We start from the raw sequence: 15834 nt of genomic DNA on the forward strand, positions 1-15834 counted from the left end.
AAGCCAATGAATTCAGGTTCGATTCCCCATGACCCATGTAAGCCAGATGCACAAGGTGGCATATGCATCCGGAGTTCATTTGCAGTGGCTGGAGGCCCTGGCATGCCCATTCTCTCTCTCTCTCTCCCTCTCTGTGTGTCTCTGTCTCTCTCTTTCAAATAAATAAAAACAATTAACCTATACAGTGATAGACACCTGACTATTAGCAAAGTTACCAAAGGAATAAAATAAAAGACAGTCTCTGAATAAACAGTGCTGAGCAAACTGGATATCCTCATGTGAAGTGGAACTAGATTTCTCTTGTCTCTCTCTGTACATTTTAAAAAAATCCATCAGAGACTTTAATGTAAGGTCTGAAGCAAGGAAAATATTTCAGTATATAAGCATAGGCAAAAAGTGGCTTTCAAATAAGAATTTTCTCTCCTTGACTCTTTCTGTCACTTCTAGATAAAACAAAAACAAAAACAGAATCCAATAGCCTCAGACATAATGGCAAGAATTCACAAATGAGATTGCATAAAATAAAACAATAAAAAGCATCACTAGAGTGAAGAGACAGCCTACAAAAATAAACAAAACAAAACAGAAACATTTGCCAGCTATTCATCCTGAATATTTGAGCAATTCTAAGAACTAAACGTCAAAAGAAGAAATAATATAATTAGCATATGAGCAAATGAATTAGTTTTCAAAAAAAGTATAAACAGCCAATAAATATCAGAGAAAGTACTCATCATCCTTATCCAACAAGGACATGGGTTCAGACCTACACTGAGATTCCATCCCATCCATGTTAGAATGGCATTCATCAAAAAACAACAAAAAATGCTGTCTGGGTACAGGGGAAAGTGAACCCTTATACGCTGTTGGTGGGAATGTAAATTAGTGGAGCAACTATGGAAATCAGTGTGGGTCAGTATGGAAGCTCCTCAGAAGGCTAAAAGAGAATTACTGTATAGTCCAGTTATACCACTTCTGGTGATGTAAGCAGACTAACCCAGAGTATCAAACAGTAAAAGACACCTGCACCTTCATGTTTATTGTTATTTATTCATAACAGACAAGTTATGGAATCACTGTACTCTTGGCACACAGGGGAAATATGAAGCAAATCGGATCGTTTGTAGAATGGAAAGAATGAAACAGGGAATCATCATGTGAAGACAAATAAGCTAAACTCAGAAATGCAAGCACCATGTTTTCTCTCATGGGTAGAATTTTAAAACATGAGAATAAGTAGGGAAAGATTTTGGGTAAGAGGAGAGGACCAGCCAGAGGCATGACATAGATAAGAGATGGTAGATATGGTTGAAGAAAATTGTATGCATTGTTCAAAATGCCATAATGAAGCTCATTATTTTGTGGACTTCCTATCTAGTAATAAAATATGTGTGTAGAAAACACAATTTTCTTTTATAAAATATAACTTTTCCAGGCATGCTGGTGTATGCCTTTAATCCCAGCACTTGGGAGGTAGAGGTAAGAAGATCACTGTAATAGGCAGCTGCACTTTGCTGGGATAAACCAACAGACCAGACACAGGTTATGGGAGGAAGAAGGGATTTATTAAAGCTTACAGTTCCAGGAGGAGTTCCTTAATGTCAGAAGATCCCCTTTTACAGGACCAAGCAGAGAGGGAAAAAAGCCAAAATCCACCACAAGCATGAAAGCACACTTTAGGAACCCCAGGAAAAGCTCAAACACTTTGCACATCAAGTCATAGCAAGTATTCTCACCACTGGAACAATGTAAATTTATAACCACCAAGCAAACATCAAACATCTGAAGTTTAAGTCTGATATTATAGCCAGTGACTGATAGTCTCCAGATTTTCTAATTCTGCTCCTCCTGATGGGCTGGGTAGCCAGAGAAAACTTGAGCCAACAACCTCCATGGTATCCCTTGTGCAGTCTTGGTATAGCTAAACATCCTTGGATTTCCCCTGTAAACCACGGTCTATCTTCCAATGGCTTTCCCAGCCCATTATTGAAGGTCATCGTGCCCTGCCTATATGGCATGTCTCAGAAGCAGCTCCTGAAGCCATAGGTACTTCATGACCACTCCATATATTTTCATGCTTCTCAAATCAATACCAGTTTTGTAAGACACAGTCATATTCTTAATTCAGGGCCATAATATGGTCACCTTGAAAAGCAGGTTCCTTCTCCAGCCAACTCTTTTTCCAGAAGAGTTTGCATTTCTCTCATAGTCTTCCTCAGGCATTCTTTACATTGTTGCAACATAAAGTAGTTGGTCCATCTTCCTTCTAAATGTTAAAACATTTGACCATAGCAGCTGCAGCAATTAGTCTTGATGCCAGTTATTTTAAACTTGCTTGAGTTTTTCTAACTTAAAATCTTAAATCTCTTGGTCCCATACCTTTAGCCAAGCACATCAGTCCATTACAAATTTAACCTTGATCAAATTCTCTGGGCCTGGGCAGCAGGACACAGCCAGCCCTTAAGCCAGTAGCCCATTTCTAACAAAGGCTTCTGCAGTCTTTCCCTCCTCTTAGAAAGCTCATAAGGCAAGCCTTCAAATACAATTTTCTCTGTCCTTAGCATTTTCAAACCCTCATCAGAACAGACAATAATACTTGGTTTACTACTCCAGAAGGCTTCTTTAGGTGCAAGCACTGTTTCCCATTCCTACAGTACACAAGTTCCAAAAGACCAAAATCCACAGGGCGAATTTATCTCGGCACACCCCACTTCTGGTACCAATTCTGTAGTCGACACTCTCAGGTTGCTGGGATGAAACTCCAGGCCAGACACAGTTTATGGGAGGAAGGAAATTTATTTGAAGCTCACAGATCCAGGGGAAGTTCCAAAATGGCAGAAGAAGTTGACACTCTTTCACAAGACCAAACAAAGAAAGAGAAAAAGCTAAAAGCCACCACAAGCAAACAAATACACTTCAGGAACCCTAGTCAAAGCTCAAGCACTTTGCATATCTTTAGACTGGCATTCTTAATACACCCCACACCTTAGGGCTGGACCCTAGGGCCTACACACAGTGACACCTCTCCCAGCCAGGTGGCTGGAGATCCAAATTATAAGGTTTTAATAAACTCCTGAATATGCTGGCTGTCATCCATTCAAACTACCACAATTGCTATGAGTTCAAGGCCAGCCTGAGACTACATGGTTAATTCTAGGTCACCCTGGACTAGAGTGAGACCCTACCTTGAAAAACAAAACAAAACAAAACGCCCCCATCCCCAAATAACTCAATCTTAAATGAGACAAAGAAAATTGGACCATATTGGAAATTGGACAGAATTTGGCACAACTAGGAGAATTATTGACACACAAAAGTCCTATGCTGCCTTCTTATTAGACTATATCTTGGGTGCACATGGAGTAATGGTGAATGCCATGTGTCAACGTGAAACAATGAGGTGCGTGGCTTTTATACACTTATTTTTTGTTGTTGTTCATTATTTATTTATTTATTTATTTGAGAGCGACAGACACAGGGAGAAAGACAGATAGAGGGAGAGAGATAGAATGGGCGGGTCAGGGCTTTCAGCCACTGCAAACGAACTCCAGATGTGTGCGCCCCCTTGTGCATCTGGCTAATGTGGGACCTGGGGAACCGAGCCTTGAACCGGGGTCCTTAGGCTTGACAGGCAAGTGCTTAATTGCTAAGCCATCTCTCCAGCTCGGTGCGTGGCTTTTAAGTTAGCTATATGTTTCAGGGGCATCATTAAGGTACAGCACACTGCTGTGACTGGAGAAATAAGTGAGAGATGTGAGGACATAGTGGCAAAATGTACTAAAATAGAATGTTGAGAGTTCTTAACTTTGAATAACTCAAGATGCCATTAAATTCAGTAAGTATTTATTGGGCATTAAAAAATTATCACCACTGATTTACATATATGGAAACAATTATTTTCATTGGCAAAAATCTCTACTCATTGAGCGTAGATACATTAGATGTTTGTGAAACTGAATTTCCTCAAAAAAGGGATATCATATAACAAGTAACATAAATGATCTCTAGAGGAAAAATGATATGTTTTGTGTACCATTAGACAATTAGCTAAGCTGGACTAAGATGTACTCAATGATGGGACACTCACTTAGCCTTCATTAGATCTCTATCTTTACCAAACAAAACAAACAGACCACACACACACACACACACACACACACACACACTACACATCCCAAACCCAACAGAGTTCTGGGCAGAATAGATGCCTTTCAACACTTGTTGCTTAATGAAATGAGTGGTTAAACTACAATTTTATCCATACTACCACATTCTCCTTAGAAAACTAGAATTGAAAATTTTGGGAATTTTGCCATGATGAAACTTTAGCTTTTGTGATATTATGAGAGTTAATAAACTTAGTGTATGAATGAATGAATGAAAATTACTTTTTCAAATGAAGAAAAAAGATAATTCTACTCATTCTAGAAGAGTGTCATGTTTCATTATTTGACTTTTGCATTTTTTAATTTATTAATTCTATTTTCTTATTTAGTAGATGTTTGTTTTAAGTGTTAGAGATTATCAGATCTACAGCCTGGATCATGCTTATGTGCATTCTATTACCACAGGCCTATACTCTCAACCCTGTCTGTGTAAGTTTAAATTGAATAAGTCAGCAAGCAATATGAGTAAAACAATTGCAAATTCTAAATATGCATGTTATTCATTCAGCCTGTTTTGCATTGAAGCAATTACATATCTAATGGGGCATATTGTAAATAATAATCAGTATCCATCAAACAGTCATTGACATTTCAAAATATCTTTACAGAATAAATTACGTTACAATGTTATATATTTTGTGAAGTGAAAAGTTTCCTGGAGCAATATATTTTTACAGGCAGGTTAAGGCTACTGATAGCATTATGACTATGTCTTGTGTTGAACTATGCGTACATAATCAAGTCTCAAAATCTCTTAAACTGCCTTCTCTCCTTTAGCATCTTGCTTTTCCCTCTTCTTCCTTTGTCCAACTCTCTCTTTCCCCAAAACCACATGCATGTTCAAGTGTGCAGATATATGCACACACATCCCCTTTTAGGATATGTGTATGTGAATGTGTATATCTATGTATATACATGTATGTGTGTGCATAGTATGTGTGGTGATGTATATGGTATGGTGTACACACACACGTGTATGTGTGTGTGTGCACACAGGCCATGTACAGAACAGGGGAGTTCCTTCTGTATTACTCTTCTGTTTCTTTCCTGGAGACTGAATCTCTCGCTGAGCAGAGCTGCCATTTTCAGTCAGCTTGGCTGACTGGTGGGCCTTAGCAATTTCTCCTGTCTCTGACTCCCTGACAGAACTGGGGGCTCCAGGCATGTGTGGCCATGCCCAATATGTCACGTGAGTGCTGGGGATTGAACTCTGACCCTCTTGGATGTTCTCAGGCCCTGATGACTGCACAGCGAGTGCTGTGACTTGCTGGGCATTTTTACAGCACCTAGAATATACATTTTTTTTTCTGTTTAATTTTATACCCATGTGTTGAATCTATTAAAAGTATAAAATATTCTGTCTATAAAGGTTATAAACTATCCTACTCTTCCCTCACCCTTTAATTTGGTAAATGTATGGTCAGATAAATATCTTGCTTAATTTTATAGCCTAACATGGCCTGTATCACTCTGGTCTTTGGACTTGGAGAAGGAAAGTTTACTGTGAAGTGGTGTAGAGTTAAATAAGCAAACCTTTTCCTTTTTACCATTTGTGTGTGTGTGTGTGTGTGTGTGTGTGTGTGTGTGTGAGAGAGAGAGAGAGAGAGAGAGAGAGAGAGGGAGGGAGAGAAAGAGAGAGAGAGAAGAGAGAGAGAGAGAGAGAGAGAGAAAGAGAGAGAGAGAAGAGAGAGAGAGAGAGAGAGAGAGAAAGAGAGAGAGAGAAGAGAGAGAGAGAGAGAGAGAGAGAGAGAGAGAGAGAGAGAGAGAGGTGGTGTGGTTTGTGATGTATGCATGTTCCCATGGGCACACACGCACTCTCCTGCTATAAGGTGCTCTTGTCTGGGGAGGCTGGAAGCCAGTGTTGGTTATCCACCTCCATTGCTCTTCAGCACATGTTTACTTGATATGGAGATGCTTAATGATCTTCAAGTTTTTCCTTTTTTATGTTCTTTTTTTCTTTTTGAAGAACCTTGGCAAGTGTCTCATCTCTGCTCCCCTATGGGACTGGGGTTATAGATGTGCATGGTCATGCCCAGTTGTTCAGTGTTTATGTAGGTCCTGGGGATCAAACCAGAGGGCCTTTCAAACTTCTTAAGGCCCTCATGGTTGCATTAGAATTGTTCCTAACCACTAAGCCGTCCCTCTAGCTTCTATGAGCAGAGTTTTAAAAATTCTTGGGGAGACCTTTTGGTAAATAATTAAGAATTGGCTCACACTATATCTCCATGTTCAAAATATGCAGCATGATAGACAAGGCATCCTTAGTAAGTATTTTACAAGAATGACTCATTCTCAGAATTAGGTTGAATTGATCCAGGGAGCATAAATGGAAAGAAAACAGAATATTCCTTAAAAGGAGCAAGCCCAAGGAGATTAACTGTAGGAAATGAGGCTGCAGCACATGTGACCAGGAAAGCAGTGCTAGCTAGCAGAGCTCACTCACAGGGCAAGGGAGCCAAACACTGAATAGAGATCACCTGTTGGCAAAGAAGGTGGCAGCAGATCGGACTCCGGCTAGATGCTGTCACCTATAGTGACCAGAAACCTAGAAGTAGAGGGGCGATACATCCCTCAGCCAGAAACCAGACCAAGTGATACTCTAGGAAGGCTAAGTGTTGTGTTTCTTTAGGACAACAGTATGTAACCAGAAGTGTTATGAATTTGTTCTCACCTGAGAAATGTGGGGTGGAGAAAAAGCTAGCACAGATCCGACATGGAGCAGCGAGTGTGAAGAGAAACAACCCGCCTGCCAAGAACTTTCTTTCCAAAATATGTCTCCATAAGAAATTGTGATTTCATGGAAGGGTCCCAATAAGAGAACATTTTGTAGGTAACAGAAGTAAAATAGTAATCTAACGGGGGATTCAAATAAAATCGAATAGGCTTTGTAAAACATTGGACTAGCTTTCCAAAAGCAAACAGAAGGCTGTGAAGCGAAATCACTTGGATATGTATCAAGAACTGTTGGATGTGGAGAAAACGCACAACATTAACCTTAGAAACCAATCAACAAAGAGTTACCCAAGTGTATCCCTCTCTCTTTCCGAGCTATGATTTATAAAGTTCCTTCAAGACTGAGTAGATGGAGTTGATACTGCTGTGTAAATCAGGGATCTGACAACCTCCCCACCTGTGACTCTACCTCAACAGAGCCTGGAGACTCCTTGGAAGAGAAGAAAGAAAGCATGGAGGTTAGGCATCTAAGTTTATGTGAGTCAATGCAGAATCCTTCCTATGGCCCGAATAGCAACCATTGACTGAACAATGCTTTGCAGACCCTACATTGGCAGGAGCTATTCTAGAAAGAGCAGAACTGGGAGGAGAAAGAACCAGGATGTCTCATGCACTTCTGTCCAAGTCAGATATGCTTTCCAGGTGCTTAGGTGACTAATTTCCAAAATACCAATGGTCACATATTCGAGATAGATTTAAATTTTGATTCTAGACTCCTCACTCACGTGTACAATTATCTGTACCATCTTCTATGTTGTGGCTACTCCACTCAAGTAGCATTTCTGGGTGAGGGGGAATCATGCAGCCAACCACTATGGACTCGTCTTTTTACATTAGAGAGTGCAGTATTTATAAAGAGTTATAGAGCATTCGTTAAATCATTTTTGTGCATACATGGCTCTACTTAATGCTAAATCAGAAAAGAAACATGGACACAGTCCGTTTAGGCCCTCAGGGTCTGGACTGTGTGTTGAGTGCTGAGCATGTTCAGTGAGCCAAGAAGCTGTCAGCACATGGTGGCTGGTGCCAAGTGAGGCCTGAGCAGACTGCTCCCTGCTGGCACTCCTCTTTCCCTGACAGTAATGCTGATGGTGAGAAGGACGCCTCTGCTGCTGTTCTGGTCCTTGTCTGAGCAATAGCAACAAAAGAAAAATCACGAGCAGTTCTACAAATAGCCATTTCAGTATCTTCTAGGAGGCACAAACAGAACATGTCTACTGTGTGTGTGTGTGTGGGGGGGGGGGGGATCTGAGGCAGACTGATGTCTATTCCACGAACAGACAAATGTGTTGTTTCATAGCAAACATAATGATTATAGTATTTAGAAGAGATTCACTCTTACCACTGATTCCCAAATTGTATTTTTTCTTCTACCACTGACTGTTACTTTCATAAAAACAAACAAACAAAAAATACCAAAGCAAATATAGGGCAAGATCACTGGAGTTTAGAAGAGCCTTCAGTTTGTATAGAAAATAAGGGAGAAAAATAACAAGTATATAAATGATGAATAACTGAAGCCCAATGAAATCTGACATTCACAGGAGAGTTCATAATATTATGGTAAGCTACACATTTGAGAAACAAGATTATGTAGTAATCAGTTTCAAAGAACATTACTTTTGTAATTATCATTTTCATTTTGACATGATATCACTGGCATAGAACTAAATGGAAATATTTTGGATGATATTTGCCTCCATATGCATGTATATTATAACAAAATCTTTCAGGAGGCAAAGCAGTCATGCTACTGGATATTTACTTTTGGGGAGAGAGAGAGAGAAAGAAAAAAAGAGAAGAAAGGAGAGGAGAAGAGAAGGGAGCAGAAGAGGGGAATGGGTATACAACAGTTTCTTGCTATGGGGAAAAAATGTCAGGAGCACGCACCACTTTGTGTAGTAGTTGGGAAATTAATTGGGCTTTACATCGATACCGAGGAATGGAACCCAGGCTGACAAGCTTTACAAGCACATCTCTTAAACCAGTTAGTAGTCTGCCCAGCCCTGAAAACATGTGCCTTAATGCTAAAACAATTTATTTGCTATTGTTATAACTGTGATACTCCTACGATGTCTCAAGCAGATTTGTAAAAGTAAATCTCTACAAGGCAGTTACCAACAAGCTAAGCAAGCCTGGCCTCATGCATGCCTCTTCCCTCTGGGCTGCTAAGGGGAATATTGGGCATATGGATGGGAAGAATTCTGTGACATTCACAGTAATGTATAGCTTCCATCATTAAAATATTTTTTTGTTAATTTTAGGGAGCATAACATATGAATAAAATGGGCTATTTAGGAGGAATAGTTGTGCTCCTTGACCATTCCAATGACTTTTGTCACATGTACATAAAAATTTACTGACAACTGAATCTATTATGATGATATTTTGTAGCAGAAAAAAGGCAAATCTCTTTTTTTTTCTTTTCTTTTTTTTTTGAGTTAGGGTCTCACTCTAGCCCAGGGTGACCTGGAATTCACTATGGAGTCTCAGGGTGGCCTCGAACTCACAGCGATCCTCCTACGTGTATGCTAATGGACGTGAGTGCCGGGATTAAAGGCGTGCGCCACCACGCCCTGCTGCAATTCCCCGGAACCCACATGCAACCAGATACACAAAATGGCACCTGTGGCTTAAGTTTGCTGTAGCTAGAGACCCTGGTGCAGCCATGTTCATTCTTGTTCTCTCTCTTTCTGTGTCAATACATAAATAAAACATTTAAAAAAAAAAACACAACATACCAAACAGAAATCCAGAAGCTGCTGAGAGCTCAACACTAAGGTAGACTTAAAACCACCACTCTTTCTTACATCTCCTTCCATGTTCCCCTGCTCCCTCCCCCTAGCGGATCCCCGGTAGTTCCCTTTTCACTTCATGCCTTTCTGTTGTAGTTCTCAGCCTCCATGTATGAAAGAACCTGTGACATTTGTCTTCGTGCAATCAGCTTACCTCACTGAACATGATGATCTACCCCTTTCCTGTAACCAACATAATTTCATTCTTCTTTCTGCCTGAGTAAAACTCCATAGTGCTTGATCTTTATTAATTTAGATTTGTGCCCATTCTGGAATCCAAAGTATTTGTGTTTCACAGCAGAGTCAAACCATGGGGGATGGAGCACACCTGAACTCGCCACGTGACAGAAGATCACAGGTGCATTGTGGCATGTAGGCCATCACATTTGGAATCGGGTTGTTAGGGTTCTAATGCTGACTCTACCCATAGTTCTGTCTGGGTGACTACTATGGAAAACCTGACCTTGTCTGCATCATTTAACCTCCTCGAGGATAATGGGATAGTATGCTTTTCACAGGTTGCTGTTAATATTGCTATGATAACTCATATGCAATCTTTAGGATGTTCTCTGAAACATTAAGATTCTCAAATATTTGATACTTCACATAGTTTGGAAGATATCATTAAAGTTTTCAGATAGGAAATGAGATTGCTAGTAGAAATTACTGCATACCTAAATTTAATGTGTAGATGCTTAGTTCTATTAAACAAACTATGATGAGGTTAAATATGCTGTTTGTTTTATATGCTAATGATGGAATATATGTTTTCTTTAATAAATATGTGACTTTACTGTCTCTTTTGCTGCTATGAAACATGAAATTGTTAATATGTAGCTGCATTTTCTTTCTTTCCTTTTAAAAATTATTTTGTTATTTTATTTATTTTAGAGCGACAGACAGAGAAAGAGGCAGAGATAGAGAGAATGGGCGTGCCAGGGCCTCCAGCCACTGCAAACGAACTCCAGACGCGTGCGCCCCCTTGTGCATCTGGCTAACGTGTGTCCTAGGGAATCGAGCCTCGAACCGGGGTCCTTAGGCTTCACAGGCAAGTGCTTAACTGCTAAGCAATCTCTCCAGCCTATTTCTTTATTTATTTACTGATGTGCAGAATAAATGTAAACACTGTGACATAAATGTCACATGATTTACTTGCAGCAAATAGTAGCTCAATTTTCAGCTCAAATGCATACCTAAAAGCATGGGAGAAATGGCATGTCAGAGGCATTTGGTAGTAGAATATAATGTTAAGAAACTCTACTGTTCTGTTCCACAGGAGGGAATACATCCTGATACTGAAAACCTATAATAGGTCTAGTCATGAGCCCTAGGGTTGTAATATCTGCTGCTGTCTGGCTAAATGTATATACTATGCTTACCAAACTGCCCAGTAAGCACTTCTGTTAATGTTCATACCTATACATTAATACTACTCTCACTTTTGGTTAGAAAACCTTCTCTTTTCAGATGGCAGTGACCTTGGGATGACTCAGAAGGCATCATGGTGCTGGGAAGAAGTGTCAGGAGTGCTCAGCACTGCAATAGCTCTATCACACCTTCCAAGGCTCAGGGTCCATTGTGGAAAAAGTGGTAGAAAGAATGTAAGAGACAAAGGAAGGGTAGGACTCCTTACAATGTGCTCAAAATAGCCTGGACATCCATGACTTCACAGTGCCTGACACTACCTACACAAGGCCATCATAATAGGAAGAAAAGACCATGACATCAAAATAAAAGACAGACTGATTGAGAGCAGGAGGTGATATGATAGAGAATGGAGTTTCAAAGGGGAAAGTGGGGAGAAGGAGAGCATTATCATGGGATATTGTTTACAATCATAGAAGTCGTTAATAAAAAATAAATTAATTAAAAAAGAAAGAAAGAAAACCCTAGAGAAACTCTACTGTTTATAGTGGCATTCAGGATATAGGATCACTGTTCCACTGGACAAGAGAGTCACAACAGTGATCACAGGTGAAAACCACTATAAACAAATTGATCTCTTTTCAACTTTAAAAAAATTTTGAGGTTTAGTTTTAGATGTCATTTTGACTAGAATAATGTCAACATTGATATATTTAATTATCATATTCCTCTTTGGACACAACATTAACTTGCTCCAGACTATATTAAAGGCACTACAAAAAGAACAGAAGAAACATTGTTTCTTAAATAATTTGAGAAATATGTGTTGAAATAGTAAATGTACCAGATCAAAATCTAATAGATGATGGAAGGACTCATGAAAAGTAGACTTATTCCCCATGCCAATGGCTAGTTCTCTTCTATGACAAATATTTTAACTTTTCCATGTTTCTCTTACAATTACTCCCTCTTATCTATCCAAAATATGCTTATACTGAAAGGTCTTCTATAATTCCCTCTCTTTATCCCATTCATCCAATATATTTATATCACCTCAATATTGAAAAAAGATTTGTCACAGATACCAAAATTCACAGATGTTCAAATTCCTAACATAAAATTTCCATATGATCTACATACATCTCCTTACATACATTAACAGGGTGTCCATTTTGATCATATCTAATATAATATAATACTAATGCCTGGTAAATCATTCTTATACTGTATTATTTAGGAAACAATGACAAGGGAAATAAAAATCTCTGCATAACAGACATGGCCAAGAGTGAATTCCAAAATAAAACTACTTTGCAATTCCATATCATGCCCGAACTGGCACCATCAAGAAAATCAAAGGGGAGCCGGGTGTGGTGGCGCATGCCTTTGCTCCCGGCATTTGGGAGGCAGAAGTAGGAGTATTGCAGTGAGTTCGAGGCCACCTGAGACTCCATAGTGAATTCCAGGTCAGCCTGAGCTAGAGTGAGACCCTACCTCATAAAACAAAAACAAAAACAAAAAAAAAAAAATCAAAGGACAACAAGGATGTGGGGAAAGAGGAATCTTTTCCCACTGTTGGTGGGAGTATAGATTTGTTTCCACTATGGAAACCAGTATGGAGTTTTCTCAAATGCTAAAAATAAAAGCATTTGATCTATCTATGCCATTCCTGGAAAAATACCATGAAGATGATACTCATTACTGGAGTTACTTGCTCAGTCATGTTTGCTGCTGCTTTATTCACAATAGCTGGGAACTGAAATCAGCCCGGAAGCCTACCAACGGATGAATGGATAATGAAGATGTGGTGCAGGCACACAGTGGAGTTCTACTGAGTGGTAAGGAAAAATGAAATAATGAAAATTTCAGGAAAATAGATGAACATGGAAAACATCTATGAAGTGAGGAGACACATTTAGAATAAAGAAATATCACCAGCTGTGGTGGCACACGCCTTTAATCTCAGCACTCAGGAGGCAGCGGTGCGAGGATGGCCATGAGGTGGAGGCTACCCTGAGACTTCATAGTGCATTCCAGGTCAGCTTGGCTTAGAGTAAGGACCTACCTTGAAAAAAAAAAAGGCACAACAAAACAGACAAATGAAAAAGGCAAAGGCAGAGAAGGAGAAAGAGAAGGAGAAGGAGAGAAGAAGAAGACAGAGAAGGAGGAGAAGAAATCCATACAGAACTGTGCTCAGGAGGGTCTCCAGCAATTGTTACAGTTTATGTACACCTGGGCCAGGTCCTTGTGAAGCTTTGACATTTCCTAACTTTATAGAGCCTTGTAAGTTTTCCTTTATATCCTGAATTGACTCATCCGTTTCAACCCTTGCTTCTCAACTCAGAGCCCATGAGATGATTCAGAGATGTATTTCTTCTTCAAAGAAGGAATAGTGAGATAGCAAGTACTCTGTCCCTTGAAATATTAGGATCGAAAAGATAAAGTAATACAAAAAGCAGTTTCCTACCTACTGAGGTGCTGTTTCAAGCATCGAGAGTCCTAATGTTGGTAGTTTTTATTATGCCTTAATGACACATTTTTTCTAGCTCTTATCAACTAACAGAGCTTATGCTTAGATGGCTCCAAGTTCAAAGACTGAAGCATAGTCAGAAGTGAAGGCAGTGGGGAGGTAGTTTATTGAAGTAGTTAACAATTTTCACTTATTATATTTAGACTAAGTTGGCTGAGGAATGGACAGATTGATAACTATGTAGGTAAAACAGGCCCAGACGAGAGGACACTAGGAGGACCTTGAATGATAAATCAGTGAGTACATTTAAAAAATACAAAGAACTTTGGAGCTGGAGAGATGACTTAGTGGTTAAGGCACTTGTCTGTGAAGCCTAAGGATCCAAGTCTGATTCCCCAGTACCTACTTAAGCCAGATGTACAAGGTGGCACATGTGTCTGGAGGTGGTTTTTAGTGGCTGGAGACCCTGGCCTCTCCCTCTCTCTCTCTCTTTCTCTGCCTTTCTTCTCTCTCTCTCCCTCTTTATCAAATAAATAAACAAAAATATGTAAACCCTTCACTTTGACCTTGCCAAATAGGGATTGAGAAATAAATGGTACATTTCTTTTCTTTGTTTGAAAAAAATTCTAAGAATGAAAATTCCCATTTCAGCTACAATGTGAAGCTAGCCTTATCTCCTATGGTATGAAGATAGGAACCTGTCCCTCATTCTGAGTTTGCATAGTTATGAAAGACCCTTTGGGACTGCGTCTAAGTGTTGGCATGAGTGGGTATGCATGAACCTGTGTGTAGACTCCTGAAATCTTGTATTTCATTATTGAAAATCAGAATCTCATGAGCTTGGCTTTTAACTCTACTCTCCTATCCAGAATTCATTATATTACAAATCAGGTGAAATGTTACTTTGAAATCAGTAAAAAGAATTTTGAATTAGGTATGAATGCTCAATTTCAAGGTCCGGGTTTGTCATTTCCTGTTTCTATGCTGTTGGTTGAGTTTCCTTCTTTGAATCTCATGGTCCCACTTATACAATGGCGGTTCTGTCTTTGACCAGCTCATCTTTGTGTGTGTTTGCTTGTGCTGTTGAATGATACCTATGTTCCATGGCCCCTTGTTCTGAATGGGTTTCTTTTAACTATCAGTAAATATCTCATAGGCCTGTACGAGGACTTCATGCTTCTTTGAAAATATGTCAATGTTAGTAAATCTACGGAGTAGAGAAATAAATTTATTCTAAAATTTTTAGGATTCACCGCATCAGGTACCATGGCCAATGATGACAGGGCTAAGTCTTTTAAATCAAGAAACATTAGAAGAGAGTGAGATCCAGTTAAAGATGAGCGTCTGATTATAATATGAACATAATGCATTCTTTTGAAGTTTAGAACAAGACCAAACACCTTTTTTTTTTTTAAAAAAAAAGAGGCAAGTAGAGAGAGAATGCCTTTTAACTTGTTTTTATTTATTTATTTGATGGAGAAAGAGGGAGAGAGGGTGGGGGAGAGAGAGAGAGAGAGAGAGAGAGAGAGAGAGAGGGAGAGAATGGGTGCACCAGGGCCTCCAGCCACCGCAAATGTGTGCACCCCCTTGTGCATCTGGCTAATGTGGGTCCTGGGGCATTGAACCTGGATCCTTTGGCTTTGCAGGTAAATGTCTTAACTTCTAAGCCATCCCTCCAGCCCCAAACATCTTTAAAAACAACAACTTTGTTTTATTTTATTTGAAAGAGAGAGAGAAAGAGAAAGAGAGAGAGAGAGAGAGAGAGAGAGAGAGAGCACACCAGGGCCTGCAGCCATTGCAAATGAACTCCAGATGCGTGAGGCCCCCTTATGCATCTGGCTTATGTGGGTCCTGGGGAATCAAACTTGGGTCTTTTGGCTTTGCAGACAAGTGCTTTAACCACCAAGCCAACTCTCTAGCCCAAGACCAAACACCTTGATCAACACCTGTATAAATACCCCCAATACCTTTGTTAAGAGTAGTTCTCTACTAAAAGGGAATAATAAGAATGGACTTCATGGTGTGGTATTAAGGGGATAGAAAAATTTCAATGAGTGGAAAATTTGGCACTAGCAGAGAATTAATAGAATAATAGAGTTTGAAAACACAGGACATCCATGAAGAAACCTCATTTTTCCTGGAAAATGTAACTTGGGTAGAATATATACTTAATAGTGAGGTAGGTCAAAAAAATCTTATTTTTTTCTAGAATTGTTTCATTTCTTTACTTTTAGTAAGCACTTTCTTGGTGAAGAAAGGAGGTAAAACCAGGCACATGACTTTTAGTTATTTATTATGTGGCTTA

The 15834-nt window shown here is 39.5% G+C and overlaps 1 protein-coding gene across 1 annotated transcript in view; it reads right to left on the reverse strand.

Moving 5' to 3' along the window:
* Positions 1–5331, reverse strand: part of Crisp1 (cysteine rich secretory protein 1) — a 43954-nt gene extending 38623 nt beyond the window's left edge. Inside the window, exon 1 of the mRNA XM_045156968.1 lies at positions 5199–5331. Coding sequence (XP_045012903.1) covers positions 5199–5331 — 133 coding nt within the window. The remainder of the gene's footprint in view (positions 1–5198) is intronic.
* Positions 5332–15834: the final 10503 nt, after the last annotated feature.

Source organism: Jaculus jaculus, chromosome 8, assembly GCF_020740685.1.
Source record: "Jaculus jaculus isolate mJacJac1 chromosome 8, mJacJac1.mat.Y.cur, whole genome shotgun sequence".
NCBI classification, from domain to species: Eukaryota; Metazoa; Chordata; class Mammalia; order Rodentia; family Dipodidae; genus Jaculus; species Jaculus jaculus.